Raw genomic sequence first — 15,097 nt, 5'->3', positions numbered from 1 at the left:
ATCCAGAAACGGTGTGCAATTTTAGACACAGCAATGAGATGTTAAATGTGACCAAAGTAAAAAATTAAATTTTACAGATACATAACTCGGTCTCAAAAACCTGCGAAAACCCAATAACACTTTCCACTTAACAGTTGATTTTCATCAGATTTGTCCTCATGGTTGTAATTGCGTTGAAGATGCAGGCTTTACATGGTTTGATACCATATGTTGATTCTCTAACATAACTATTGTGGCTTTTAATGAAAGCTGACTTTAGCCTCTCTATGTATAACACTACCTGACAATGGCACTTTTCTGTAAGGGAAAATAAATAAAATAATCATCCCTTGCCTGAATAAGTTATGCCCCCTCTATCACTGCTCAACATTCATTTTTGAGCCTCCACTTTGAATGCAGTGAGACACGACGAGTATATTCTAGCTAATGCACCTCGCCTGGGCTAAAATGGGTGCGGCAGCTGAAAGCTGCTAGTATAATCAATTGACCAACTGCAGCAAGACACTTGCCTTTGAGAAAGAAAAAACATCCGACATGTATGCAGACTTATCACTGCCCTAATAATGGGGACAACAGACGTAGAATGACGAATCAATCACATTTATGAAGATGAACACGTGTAACACGTTTCTCTTTCTCACGAGGTTAGACATATTTGCTGATGTAAATAGCGGGTATAATTCAATCAAAGTTTACATTTTATTTAATGATTTTTTAAAATCATGACTTAAAGCTTTCGTGACTGCAGGAACTCATATTCTTTTGGTCTTTCGGTAAAGCCATGTAGATAGAACAAATTATAAAATAATAACAATATCACGACGTTTTGATCGCAACACAAGCAATCCTCATCAGGTGAAAAATATAGCGGGAGAGCTGCTGAGAATACATCGTGGGAGTGCTGCTAAGGCAGGGAGTTATAAAGGATTGAGATGGATGTAGCCCAAGGGTCAGTGGGTGGGGCTAGAGATGAAATTTGCATGTAAATGTAAGATCAGATAAATCTTGACAAACGAAGCTGTGGGGGTGACCATTGCATTGTGAGAGATTAGCATGTCAATGTAAGAGAGATTAGCATGTCAATGTCAGAAATGTGCTTGTAAATGTAAGCTCGGAGAGAGCTCGGAAAGAGCCATCGCCACATGGAGGTGGAAAAGGATGGCAAGCCGCCATTTACTAATGTAGCCCAAGGGTCAGTGGGCGGGGCGAGAGATGAAATTTGCATGGTAATGTAAGATCCGAGAAATCTTGATAAATGAAGCTATGGGGGTGGCCATTGTATTGTGAGAGATTAGCATGTCAATGTAAGAAATTTGCTTGTGGCGATGGCTCTTTCCGAGCTGTCTCCGAGCTTACATTTACTAGCAAATTTCTTACATTGACATGCTAATCTCTCACAATACAATGGCCACCCCCACAGCTTCGTTTGTCAAGATTTCTCTGATTTTACATTTACATGCAAATTTTATCTCTAGACCCGCCCACTGACCCTTGGGCTACACCAATCTCAAACCTTCATAACTCCCTTCCTTAGCAGCGCTCCCACCATATATTCTCAGCAGCTCTCCCGCTATATTTTTCACCTGATGACAATTGCTTGTGTTGCGATCAAAACGTCGTGATATTGTTATTATTTTTATTATTTTATTATTTGTTATATCTACGTGGCTTTACCGAAAGACCCAAAGAATATGAAAATTTTAAATTTACATTGTTTTATTTGCTGTCTAGACTGGTTGACTCAAACATCTGGTTTAAATTGTTTAGAATATATGTTAATAAAACGTACATTGTCATATTCTTTGGGTCTTTCAGTAAAGCCCCGTAGATAGAAAAATAAAAAAATACGTACATTTGATAAACGTGCACATAACACTTTTACTCACTGTTTAAGCTTAAGCTTAATTCGCTTTTACTGATAGGAACCTCCTGGTTACACCAGCTCACAGGGGATTATTGTGTCCGTCCGTCCGTCATGCAGGGAGGGGCTGGGTGGGGAGAAAGGGGCTGGGTGGGGAGGGGAGGGTGGGGAGGGGCTGGGTGGGGAGGGTGGGGCTGGGTGGGGAGGGGAGGGTGGGGAGGGGCTGGGTGGGGAGGGGCTGGGTGGGGGGTGGGAGGGGTGGGGCTGGGTGGGGAGGGGCTGGTCACCCCGTGGTGCCCTTATAAAACTCAACATTTAACCTACTCACGCCGGCTTGTGCCTGCCCCACAGTCGGGCATATTTGCGAAATACACCACGCCGCCGTTGACCCTGGCCATTGACCGAGCAACCCAACATTCCGACCAGCTCCTTCCGCAGGAATGTGTTTCTTATTTGTGACATGGGTACAAAGACAAAGTTTTAGAAAAAGTGCTATTAGCGAACACCGATGAAAGCCGGCACAGCACATGAGGGGTGAGTGGCCAACACCACGCCCGGCCACCTTTGTCTACCCAGTGGTGATATTTACCTAGTTCGTCACTGGTGTTGGCCGTGAGTGGGAATTGAACTCGAGTAACCGGGTTCGTAGTGCAGTGCACTAAATGCTACCTTACCACACCCCAAAGGTACACACAGTTTAACATGTATCCTGCATCAAGGTTCTTGGATAATAGAGAACCACGCTGCGACACACACACACAGAGTGTCACCATGTACATGTAAAGACTACTTCGACGCACTTGTCTTCAGATGGTTTCTTTTATTAAGGCGCCACATGCTCACACTCGAACAGGCGGAGACCACACTGCAACAGCCCAGAGTCTCCAGCGCATCTCCCTTATATACGGTCCAAGGCCACGCCCCCATTCCCGAACCTTCTCGCTGATTCTAGACGCTCGCTCTACCAGCAGACTCTACCGTCCTCTTTCGTCACCTGGCCACGCTCCTATTCTCGATCATTCCAGCAGCCAGCAGTCCACTGGTACTGCAAGTTGACTCCCCTGTCATTACCTCCCGTGGCCACTAGTCTATTCGCACTGCAGGCTGAATCTACTGTCATTACATACACACGCACAGAGTGCCACCGTGTGCACATGCACACAGAGTGCCACCGTGTAGGCATACGCACACAGAGTGCCACCGTGTTCACACACACACAGAGTGCCACCGTGTTCACACGCAACCAGAGCGAACCCCGACGGTAACTCAAGCCTCGGATTACAAGCAGGGCGCGTGTGCTGGGGGCGCTCACACAGAGCCTACTACCTCATATTCTCCACTTGACATGACAGAATATAATCTATGAAAATGTTAATCAATAAAAAATAGTTTAAGCTGTCGTTAAATGTGCCTCAGAAAAGTCGATAGCAATTTTTGTGATGAACAATGTCCCGGGCCATCAGGGACTCGTTTGTGACAGCACTCTGCCGAGAACGACTGTCGAAATAAAATAACAACTGTTGTGAAGTGACAAAAGGTATCGCCATTCAATTGCTGTATGCAGCCAAAATGCCTCTCTTTAAAGAGAACATTGTGTGCACAGCTTTTGTGCTGGGGGTAATTTAAAAGCACAGAAAAGGTATCCGTGGAAATGGCCCTTCCGAAACGCTTGCTGATAGCTAATTAATACTTAATATCACCTTTTGTCATAAAAAAATAAATCAATACTCATCCATTATTTATTATTCATATGTATTTATGGGATGTGTGCTTGCGAGGCACTTAACTTCACAACCATTTTGATGTATTTACTACATTAAATGTTTCACACAAATGCGGCAGTATAATGAGGAACAGAGAAATACAATTTTGCGAATTACAATCGCACATGCATCTTTTCTTAAACATCCCTTTCGATGTGCACAGTTAAAATTAATCCATAATAGAGTTTTTGGGGGTTAGATTGCGTAAATATATAAATGTGTCGTTAAAACCTGCCACCACCCGACACAGCCAACTAGTAAGGGTTGTCACGTAATCAGAACATGCCAATTCATCACTAGTACAGCACACCGGTGTGTTGGAAAGACAAGCCACAACATTTACAATCTGAGTACGACGTTTCGCCAGTAATTACAATTAGCTTCATCAGGCGACATCCAGATGTATATATATAGGCGTGGAAGTGGCGTAAAGTGGGGGAGGGATTACTGAGTCAACGTACATTATGCATGTGCATTATGCGAGTCCTTTAAATTCACATTAAAAGCCGTAACAAAATATACGATGCTCTCTGTATACGATCGACAATCAGAGTGATAACGTAGCGCAATGCCACAAGGAGCTGCCCGTAATTATCGTCAAGAGATATGTCTGTCTAAGATAGTTATTATGTTTCTGGTTATTTTAGAAATTGTATTATTTGTCCAGCATACCTTTATTACAAGAGGAAACTTTGCTTCTTCACAACTTGTATTCTTAAAATGTATTAATAACACCACAAAATAAAGGACATTATATTTAATGAGACTTCACTAAAGACAATTACTATTATTATTATGGTAAAGAGCACAAAGCACAACAGGTTCTAATGAAAACCACTACATTCTTTGCATACCTTATGCTACCAGTCATAAGCCTCTTGAATTCACAGCAGAAGCCATTTTGCGTTACATATCGTAGAAATTACCTCAGTACACTATTTAACTGAGTATCTGTCATTTGTGATTATTACAGCGTAGTTACATTTATGTTAGGCTTGAAATTCTAGTTATGAACGAAGAAACCAGACCGTGAGCCGATTGTGTAAATCTGTATTTCAATGGATATATGTCAACAAAGGGCATTTATTTTTACACAGCATCACACATCTGATTACGGCACTTTGTGATGTATATAGAAACACGTCTAGATTTTTAAAAGTATAATACTTAATTGTATTTATTCCATTGTAGAAAACATAATGCGAGTATTGGAACATATTAAACATTACACTTCATTGCAGTGGACGTTACAATTGAAAAGGATATTTCGTGAAATACTCAAGGGTTAAAATATTTATTTGGCAAATAAATGAATAAAAATATGCAAACATGCATGGAAACTGTGCATTACGCTACTACATTTGCATATTTGATCAAAATAGATTTAATAAAACACCTGCTTTTAATGCATGCTGGTCAGTCCTCCAGTGTAGGACATCCATCATAGCCGCAACCTATCAGGTCCAGTTGTCCTAGCAATATCAGCAAACGGGGCACTTTTTAGAGCGTTATCATGGAAACATGTGACATATGTCAGATGAGGTCTGGCACTGGGCGACCTTTGACCTAGTGTAGCATTACTCGCTGCCTCTCTTCTCTCGAAATTACACCCCTACTCCCCTCCATGTAATTTCAGCGATCATAAAGACAATTTCGAATATCAGGTTTAATAGAATATTTTTACAAGAAAATGTTTTTATAATAAAAGTAAAAGGTTAATAGTGTCTTACTTTAATGCAACGCATTGATGAAACATAACGACGCAAGCTGGTGACTAAGAAATTAAAGATTTGTTGAAAAATATTATGATGCTCTGATCTTGCAGTTGGTCACAGGAGCAAGCTCGTACAGGGAATCGGGTGGATCGAATCTCACTGATGAAAGCTCGCTCTGATCCTGTCTGACAGCTCTGCCGCCACTGATTTGTCAGCCAGCCCACAAGTCTAACCCACAACCTGCTCTCGTCGGATTAATCAAAGACACATCAAGATAAATCTAAAATAAAAGAACAAAAAACAACGCAGGCTAGCTCATGATTTTTTACATTGTTCAAATGTTTCCAATTTTAGAACATAATTAATGAGATGGAATGTTACATAGTTTGACCGTTCTTCATACCTCATATTTTTTTCTGGAGTAAAAAGTCTGAAAGCATATGACTATTGTATCGGATGATGGAAAATACAACACCTCTGCAGATATAGTTATTCAGTATGGCCCAATAAAACGAATGCGTTAAACATTTAAACTCCGAATGGTTGGATACAAGGTGACTTTGGGAAAGATCTTGATTTACAACCCGTATGGATACGGTAATTGCTTAAGGCTCTTACATTTTATATATATAATTTATCACCAGAAACACAACGTTAAAAATAGTCAGGGAAATAGTTGTTTATCTTATCACACAATTACCAAATACTTACTTAACCCCCCCACCACCACCCTTAACTTATATCCAAGTAGCAAGTTGGGTTTCGAATGTACTATCATTGACATAACTTCCTAAACGAGCTGATAATTTTATACCATGACAATGATGTTCATTGAACACTTTTAATAAATAAAGCTCATTTGTAATAATGGCATTCACTTTAAATGAATGCGGCGTTGACATGGGAGCACAGAGAGCATACATACAAGAGGTGTAGAGAGTTAGCATCTCCCAAAGAGAAGCTCCTTGAACCATGAGCATCACGCTTTGGTTGCGCTGCCGCATACCTCAGCTGCACGGCGCTGTCAGTAATGAGCTGCGTGCAGGGTGAAGGGAGTATAGAGGCGGCCTTGGAGACACCACCAGCCTTACCTGTCCATTGGATGTCATCAGCGTCCCCACGAACCGCGGACCTCTCAGCCAGCGAGCGTCCATCTTCGCATCACGTCACCAGAGGAATGGCCGCCCCGGCTCCATGGGGCTTGCCACACTTCCCCAACCCCATCAGTCACGGTGGTCAAGGGAGAGGTCAGACCTTCACGGTGCGCCGTGCTGCCAGAGAGAATGCCGGATGGGTATTACAGTTTTGTCAGCCGTGGACTTTTAAATATCACGCATTAACAGAAACGTGGGCTGCGGAATATGGGGGAAATATAAAGGGGCCGTGACAAATTACGTGGGTTTAAATTAACGTGTTTTGGCGAGGTCGCGTGTCTACGATGGAGGTCGCGCTGGATCATACAGCTGCTGCGAGATCCAGCGGAGGGTGGGAAGAGTTCGCAAGGTTTGGTGGCATCAACAGCTTTGGCCACTATGGTATCTTGATCTTCTCCAAATTTTGGTGAAAAGCAATAGTATGGTGAATCTAAAGAATTGTTATGGTACCTAAAATGAATATTTCAATAATTGACAATAAAAAAAAACTATAATATGCCATGTATATAATATCATTATGAATCAATAAAGTCGATCATTTTCTTTTTTATAAACAGCTGAATTCTGATTCTGGAATGCTGATATAAATATTGACGATTATTGTAGCGTGTCTTTAATAAAAAGGTTTCTTTGAATTACACGTCGGCATACTGTTGTATAAATTATTGATCTAATTCTGAATTACTAAATGGTTAAACCTATGTAATGATGCAGTTCGGAGACAGTGATAGTTTAAGGCACCTTCTTTATTCTTGCATGCAAAGGGGACTACAAACGCCCTACGTAGTTACACACGAATTATATATATATCGCACATCCGTCTATTTCGACGGCACTATCTAGCTAGTACAGTTGACAGGCTGTCTAGCTAGCGGTGCCCAGTGATGGTCAAGACGACGGCAACGAAGGTGACGAACAGCAACACAGCAAGGGGATCCACTTCCAGCAACAGCCCCGAGCTCTCGCCGAGGGTTTCCTTTTATCTTCCCGTCGTGGCCTCGCTCCACCCTTGCCACGCCCCCCTTCTGGAACCTACTAGCAGGTTCCCGGGGCTTCCAGATGGACCCCTTCCTGAGCTTTCCCTTAGTTATCTTCTCCCCCGTATATACTGTCCCTGCTGACGTGTATACTGCCCTATGCTGTCAGTACCACTTTCTGTCAGCAGCCAGCGCTATTACTCTACACATATAAAAAGGTGTGTACAAGAGATGAGCACATTGAAAATAACTATGATGAACGGGATGAATGGAAATATTTACAGATACATTTAGCCATTTTCCTCGTAATAAAAGTTTGTTCCTGATTTAAGTAGGTTTCATAGATGTGATCATTGGGTATGAATATTTAAATTTGGATTGCAATTATGATCATTAACCTAATTCATGTAACATTTCAACATGATAAAATCTAGGCAAGTGCTGAACCACATATAAAATATAAACGTCTAACATTTTCACTTGACCAAATCTAATGCTTGTCACATCCACATTTTACAAAGCACATATCTAATCATGGTTTAACATCAAAGCATGTCCAATTCAACATTATTACTTTGTTAAATATCATGGTATTATTATATAGTTATGTCCCTTGTTGTCGATGCTGGTTATTCCATACAGGTTACATCAGTACTTAAGTAAACTCACAGCGCGGGGCAGAGTGAGTGTGGGAACTCGATACATTATGCAATTAAAAGTCCATGCTTTAACATTCACAGTGATAGCAATACTGCATGTTGTTACACGTGCGGGATGCACGTCAAGGTGCAGCAAAGAAACAGCAGCACACGTTTCACCTATACAGTAAATACCAAGAACTGGCATAAAGCGGTCATGGAGACCCATCACGCCACTGATTTCCTGTGTTTATAAATTTACGCCAAATATTCCGTACTTCCACGCACCCAATAATTGTTAACACGTGACATTCCTAGCCATTCAATGCTGTCTGTGTAACGTGGAATCATGTACACAGACGCCCAGATATACATTTTAAGAATACAAATTTTAAGAATTAAAATTGAGAATTAAAATCGAGAGACGATTCAAATTGAGATTGAAATCTCAGTGTCCGTGTGTATGCACGCGCGTTTGCGACAAAGACAGCGTCAATTGCTGTGCGCGTCACGTGGGACGTGCTTAACAATCATCTGGCGAGTGCAGCGTGGAACGGCTGAACTTGTATTTGAATGGAAGTAAATTGGTGAATGCAAAAAGACGTGGCGGTGTGCTTTGTCGCAAGGACTGCAGTTTGGGAAATCATGTGAGACAGCTAAGACACAAGTGGTGTGCTGAGCAACTGCCTAGAAATGTCATCTATTTCCAATTTACCGCTTTGAACAAATAATATCTCCAATTGGCAACATTCAGCCAGACTTCTCTATGCTCTGAAGGGGTTGTCTCCGAAGGTGCCGATTCGCTTTTATATCATTCAGCTGGAGTATGCGTCTGTGCCGATGTGAATAGATATTTGAAAAGTAACAGTACTTTTATATCACACGATGGTTGCCACTCTTAATTAATGCACTTATAAAAAAAATATCCTAAATAAATACATCTGTGTATACTGTTTTGGACTTCTAGGTGTTGTTACTCATGCGTCAAACAAGCAGTGCTATATTCAACGTACTTTTTATTTAGTTTTGTGTGTAGGTATACGTCGATTCAAATGTTGAAATAAATGTGTAATCGTTTAACATCTCATTCCGGGTTCCATCGTCAGGTAGCGCGACTTCAAACCGACAGTGACTATTGTGATGAAGTATGGTCAAGCACCCGTTCCAAGAAGTTATGCTTAAGCGACAATGTAGGAAGGCAATCCATTGAGCAGTATATAGATCACAAGCGTTGATGATTTTGAAAATAATTTAAAATAGCAGACGTTTAAGAACGGCGTTCACACGCGGAAACGATAGCCCCGGCGCACGGTGTCCAAGCCGGATCCACGGCTAACAGATCCACCACCTCAGAGGAAGGGCAACAGTCGCAGTACACGGAGAGTCCCCCGAAGTTCTCGTAAACCAACAACATCCGTTTAAAAAATGCACTCCACACAACCGTCAATAACACTTCCCCGAAGAAATGATAATAGTAATAATGTGCGACAGTTTAGGAAATGGTCCTTTACAGAAAAAACAATGATGGGCGTTATCGAATGGTGAGTTTTAGTTTTTTTGTCCTTGTGCCCAACTTCCCACGCATTATCACAGATCCCCTTTGTTCTCAATAGCCACTCGGCGTGATTAATGGTAGTGTAATGTAGCTCTCAGAGACATTGTCTTGTTCTTTATTTTATATTTATTATGAATAAAGTCTGCTGACAACTTAACACGTAACCGCGAGTGACTATATACACTTGGGTAATTAGACGACTCTATTCTGAGACAATGTAACTCTAGCCATCAAGACTACTCAAAGACGACGGCGATTCTCCACAACAACAGCCACCAGTTCCGGCTCGCGCCGGCTTTTATCCCTCGCACGCCCCGGCCACGCCCCTATTCCCGAACTCTCGCTCACCGCACGTGGCCCTGTCAATCTCCGCCCTGATTACACTTCACGGACGTTGGGTCCCGCGCTTCCCCCTCACGTGACCCTGTCAACGTTCGTCCCATCAATCCTCATTAGCACGTTAACTAGTAACTATGGTCCTGGGGAGCCACTGTCCCTCTATCGCCCTGTACTGTCTTTACATCAGCGCTGCGTGGGCATGCCTGAGTAGACACGGACACGCAGACTCTCACAGGGACAGAGACGAATAATTAGTCATATAATTAGTCAAGGAAAGGAACAAAGTTGTCACGGAAAGCATCCGATTTGCCAGACGACTTTCGCAGGCGACTGGGGCCTTCTTCGCTTCTGCACTTCTCGAAGCTCCCGGCATGCGGAACAAAACGTCGGACATCATGTCAAACAATTCGCGATACAACCCGAAAACACATCGGGGAGTTGTACAGCACAACCGGGAAACACGCACCATAGTGACTACTCCAGTGGAGTCTCATATGTATCCGCGCCCAGCAGCGCAGCGTGGACTAGCATTGGCACCACATCTCCGTATATAACAGTGTAAAAAAAAAATTGTTCTTGGGTAGTAAGTGTTATTTCCTAATCGCTTATGCCTCAAAAGTACAGAAAATGGCTATTATTCCCCACAAACTTTGCTTTTGTGACTAGGACAGTGATATTTTGAAATATACCTATTTTCAATGAGAAAACGTGTGCATTTGTCTTTCGCTCACATAAAGTCCTAGTCACAAAAGCAAAGTTTGTGGGGAATAATAAGACATGTTCTATACTTTTTAGGCATAAGAAATAAAAAAATAACACTTAGTACCCAGGAATAAAAATTGTGTATAATTAGACTTACTACCAGCAGTGGTGTACTGGTGAAATAAGTGGGGGTCGACTAAAGTATTGGTGTTCCAAGTGTAATGCGAACATTAACGGGGTAGTTGCTGGCCTCCACGCCAATCACACGGCCCGGAGCATTGGGGGGCGGAGCCTGGTCGGCGGAGCGTGTGGGAGGAGCCACTGCTCACCTCGGCTCCAATGGGAGACGAGGTGAACGGCGGGGCGGAGACGGGGGCAGTACGGGAAGGAGGAGTCAAGGTCACGTGAGGGGGAGGATATAGGGAGAGAGCCGGAAGAGATCGAGGAGTTGGAACGGAGCGAGAATAGGGGAAGCCACGCTGGGCAGTGCGGAAGATGGCGCCTTCTGCCACGTGGTGGAGCGGCGCCATCTGCCACGTGGTCGTAGACCTACGCACACCGTCGGCCAGCGGTGTGCGTGGGGTAGACGGGGCTAACGGTGTGTGAGGGGCTAGCAGAGTGTGCGGGGCACACGTGGCTAGTGAGTGACTAGCGGAGTGTGCGGGGCACACGGAGCGAGCGGTGTGGCTGGTGGCGAGTGCGGGCCACACGGAGCGTGCGCGGGGCGCGCGGCGGAGGCGGCGCGGGTCCGGCCGAGGACCAGCAGGGTGCGATACGAAGAACCTAAATAAACGACAACGGAGACCAAGAGAGCCTGACAGAGTCGTTTATTACACAAGGTTCGGTGTTCACACAGCATATGTGTTTAGTTTGCTGCCCTTCCCCAGCACCTCCGATTAGCACGGTTGGCTACGTACGGTGCGAAATTAAGTTCAACATATATATTCCCCGAATGAGGAGCGGATAATCTCCGTTAACCCGCCGACATTATCAGTGACGACACGACTTGACCACCTACCTGCCACGCGACCCTACTTTGTAAGACGACTTAAACCTAATATCTGATTAGTTACTTTCAGTGCAATTTGTGGATTGTATGCAAATGCTACCATTAGGCTACAAGATAAATGTAGTTATCCTGATTTATTATTCAGGTTGAATCTCCCCAGCATGTGCAGCGAAACGTCGTCCACTGTGCCAAACAACATACGGAACAACGTGAAAGCACATCAAAGTGCAGCATAGAAACCCCACAAAAACTTCCGCAGTGGGACAAAAACCTTGACTTGTAAAAATGCGCACCAGCAGAGCTTGTACGAGGGCGATTCGTGTCTCACACGAGAGAGAGATTCACTCGGCAACTCTCTCACGTCGAGTTGTCAGACAGCAGGGCATCTCTTCCGCGTCTCGTTGCACAGCCCTATAGCGCACGACGCTGCGATGTTTAAAGACGACGGAGTAGAAACTCTACGATTTATTTTCGCATTGTACCGCGTGTTCTTATCAGCGTGATATCCGACGTTTCTCTGCACGTGCTAGTGGGAACTTCTTTAGCAAATGAATTGGTTCGGTTTATCAAGTTCCTGAAGAAGCCCCCCCCCCCCCCCAGCACGTGGAACGAAACATCGGACATCCCGACGAACAACAGGCGGTACAACTCGAAAATGCATCGGATAAGCTATACAGCACACCCCGCGATAAAAGCCTACGCAGTAGTATCGAGATAATGATAACACCGTAGACGGGAAATGTATTCAATGAGTGGACAATTATATTATTGCACACGTCGCAAGCAGAATTAATCGTCGAGTCACACTGGAGCACAATGAGAGGTCCATGCGTGCGTACACAGCAGACCTCACCTTCCCCAAACAGCAGAACCTGGGCTCCAACCTCAACTCACCCTTCTTTGGCACGTCCGGTGCTGCAGAAGATTAACTTTTGTGTTTGTGGGGCAGAACTCGGCACGAATCCTCCCACGGACATGACCACATGCGCGCCCAGCACCAAACGTCCCGGACGGCTCAAGCGAAAACAGTTTAATGCTCGCCCCCACCGTAACCTCGGCAGCCTATTAAAGTACTTCACAATGGCTCGGTTTTACTGGTGCTCAAGGCGGTGCTGCATTCACACCCCCCACTACCTCCCACGGCTGCCCCCCCCCCCCCCCCGCTTTTAAATTATATCAGCACATCATTCTGTACCGCGCACGGGCATCATGATTCATCCCGGCCCGTGCTCATCCGCCTCGACGCGCAGCGCCCATGCACGGGCTGGTTACGCTGGAGAAACTACTTTCCTACTTTCACAGTATATATCCAACAGTATATATATATTTTAACAATGACTTAATTAACGCTGGCATCAAATTTTTCATGCAATCGGACGTTATATGAAGTCGGCATCCTCGAAGCATACATAGGTATTGTATGTCATAGTGTGTAGGCGATGCAGTATAATACAAACAAAGCTATTGTAGACTGTATATGTATACAGGTGCACATTGTGGGAATCCATGATCAAAATCAAGGTGGTAATTTCAAATCCCGACAGTTCAATTACAGTTTATTGTCATCATAGTCCCGTTTGCGGCAGATAAAATAAGCACCACTTGGTTCGACTTACGTCGCTTGGCCAAAAGGTGGGTTGTGTTAATAAAGGGTCAAGACCCCGGCATTGGAACCCAGACATGACATGTCCTGCCTAAATCAAAACCACCGAGACGAGCACCGCGCAAGGTCTCCCAGAGTATGAAGATAGATGATAGATACCCCGATGTTCTTTCCTCACATAAACTTGGATGTTATCTACTCTAAATTCTAAGAGAACGGACACATAAAAACAGTTTTGCGTGCCAAAATACTTGGAACTCAAAACCGGTGTTAGTAATGTATCTCCATTATAGAGGTTTTTGGGTTAGATCACGTAAATATATACGTGTCGTTAAAACCCGCCACCACCCGACACAGCCAACTAGTAAGGGTTGTCACGACGTTTCGCCAGTAATTACAACTAGCTCATCAGGCGACAGCCAGATTTGTGGAGAAGTCCACCTGTTTCGTTCCTTATACAGTATATAGGCGTCGATGTGATGACCACACTTCTGCGCTCTTGCACAAAGTGGAGGGAAGGGGGGATTAATGAGTCAACGTACATTATGCATGCGCATTATGCGCCCTTTGATCTTGTCCTTCCTGTCTTGATGATGCAATAGGGATTACCGTTGGTACGGATATTTTAATACACACAATAGACAGGAAGGACAAGATCAAAGGGCTCGCATAATGCGCATGCATAATGTACGTTTACTCACATATCTACGCCTCTATATAAGGAACGAAACAGGTGGACTTCTCCACAAATCTGGCTGTCGCCTGATGAAGCTAGTTGTAATTACTGGCGAAACGTCGTACTCAGTTTGTAAATGTTGTGGCTTGGCTCTCCAACACACCGGTACTATTGACGAATTGGCATGTTCTGTTTACGTGACAACCCTTACTAGTTGGCTGTGGCGGGTTTTAACGACATATTTACGCGATCTTACCCAAAAAACCCCCTCTATTATGGATGATATTGGTCGCGAAAGCCTTCGTGTTAAACAGTAATGTATCTTTTTAACTTCTTTCGCACCGTACGCAGCCAACTGTGCTAATCAGAGGTGCAGTACAATATAATAAGGTGTACTATTGGTACTGTATTCGTGATATTATATAGCGCAAAGCTATCACAAATGCGTGATGTTTTCACGGACCAAATTCTTTGCCGTTGTTGCGATTCCAGCCGATCGGACAGTTGTTTAAAAACGTGTTTAAGACTTCACATTCCGGAAATAGCGAAAACATACCATGCATTTGACCCCAATGAAGTTATTTTCAAGTGGTGTTTTTTCGGGGGTTATAATAACTTGAGGGAACCGAATTGTATATATTTAGGATATGACCTTTTGGTTACCGTTTATTTTACCCAGGAGATGCGGTTCAGATGTCAGGTTTATTTTTATTCTCAGAGAGCACGAAACCGCTCGAATGGACATTTCATGGCTCCAACCCATCGGGAACATTGTTACATTAACATCAGTCAACCTGCCGCGCATAAGTACAATATAGCGTTATACTATATATACTGTATTGGCAAACGTATATTTTTGATTGCGTATCTATGTATCTCAAACAATACTTACATGTAACAGTCTGTGCTGTTTTCCAATCGTGACCATAACCACTGAACTTCATACTCTTTGGTTCTTTTTGGTAAAGTCACGTAGGTATAAAATAAAATACAAATAAATCACGACGTTTCGGGCGCAACACAAGCGTCCAACATCAGGTGGGAAAGCATGGTCTGCTGCTGAGGCAGACTTTTAAAAGGTTTGAAATGGGTGTAGCTCAAGGGT

The 15,097-nt window shown here is 43.7% G+C and overlaps 1 protein-coding gene across 1 annotated transcript in view; it reads right to left on the bottom strand.

Annotated features, from left to right (window-relative positions):
• Nucleotides 1-12,738, bottom strand: part of LOC133345093 (POU domain, class 6, transcription factor 2-like) — a 41,934-nt gene extending 29,196 nt beyond the window's left edge. The window contains exons 1-2 of the mRNA XM_061555567.1: nt 12,608-12,738; nt 6,431-6,610 (exon numbers count right to left, since the gene is read on the bottom strand). Coding sequence (XP_061411551.1) covers nt 6,431-6,493 — 63 coding nt within the window. The 5' untranslated portion in view covers nt 6,494-6,610; nt 12,608-12,738. The remainder of the gene's footprint in view (nt 1-6,430; nt 6,611-12,607) is intronic.
• Between the last annotated feature and the right edge of the window lie 2,359 nt (nt 12,739-15,097).

This window comes from Lethenteron reissneri, chromosome 21, assembly GCF_015708825.2.
Source record: "Lethenteron reissneri isolate LAM-NWPU_2019-01 chromosome 21, ASM1570882v1, whole genome shotgun sequence".
NCBI classification, from domain to species: Eukaryota; Metazoa; Chordata; class Hyperoartia; order Petromyzontiformes; family Petromyzontidae; genus Lethenteron; species Lethenteron reissneri.
Note: the sequence above shows the minus strand (reverse complement) of the source record. Positions and strands in the feature narration are given on the sequence as shown.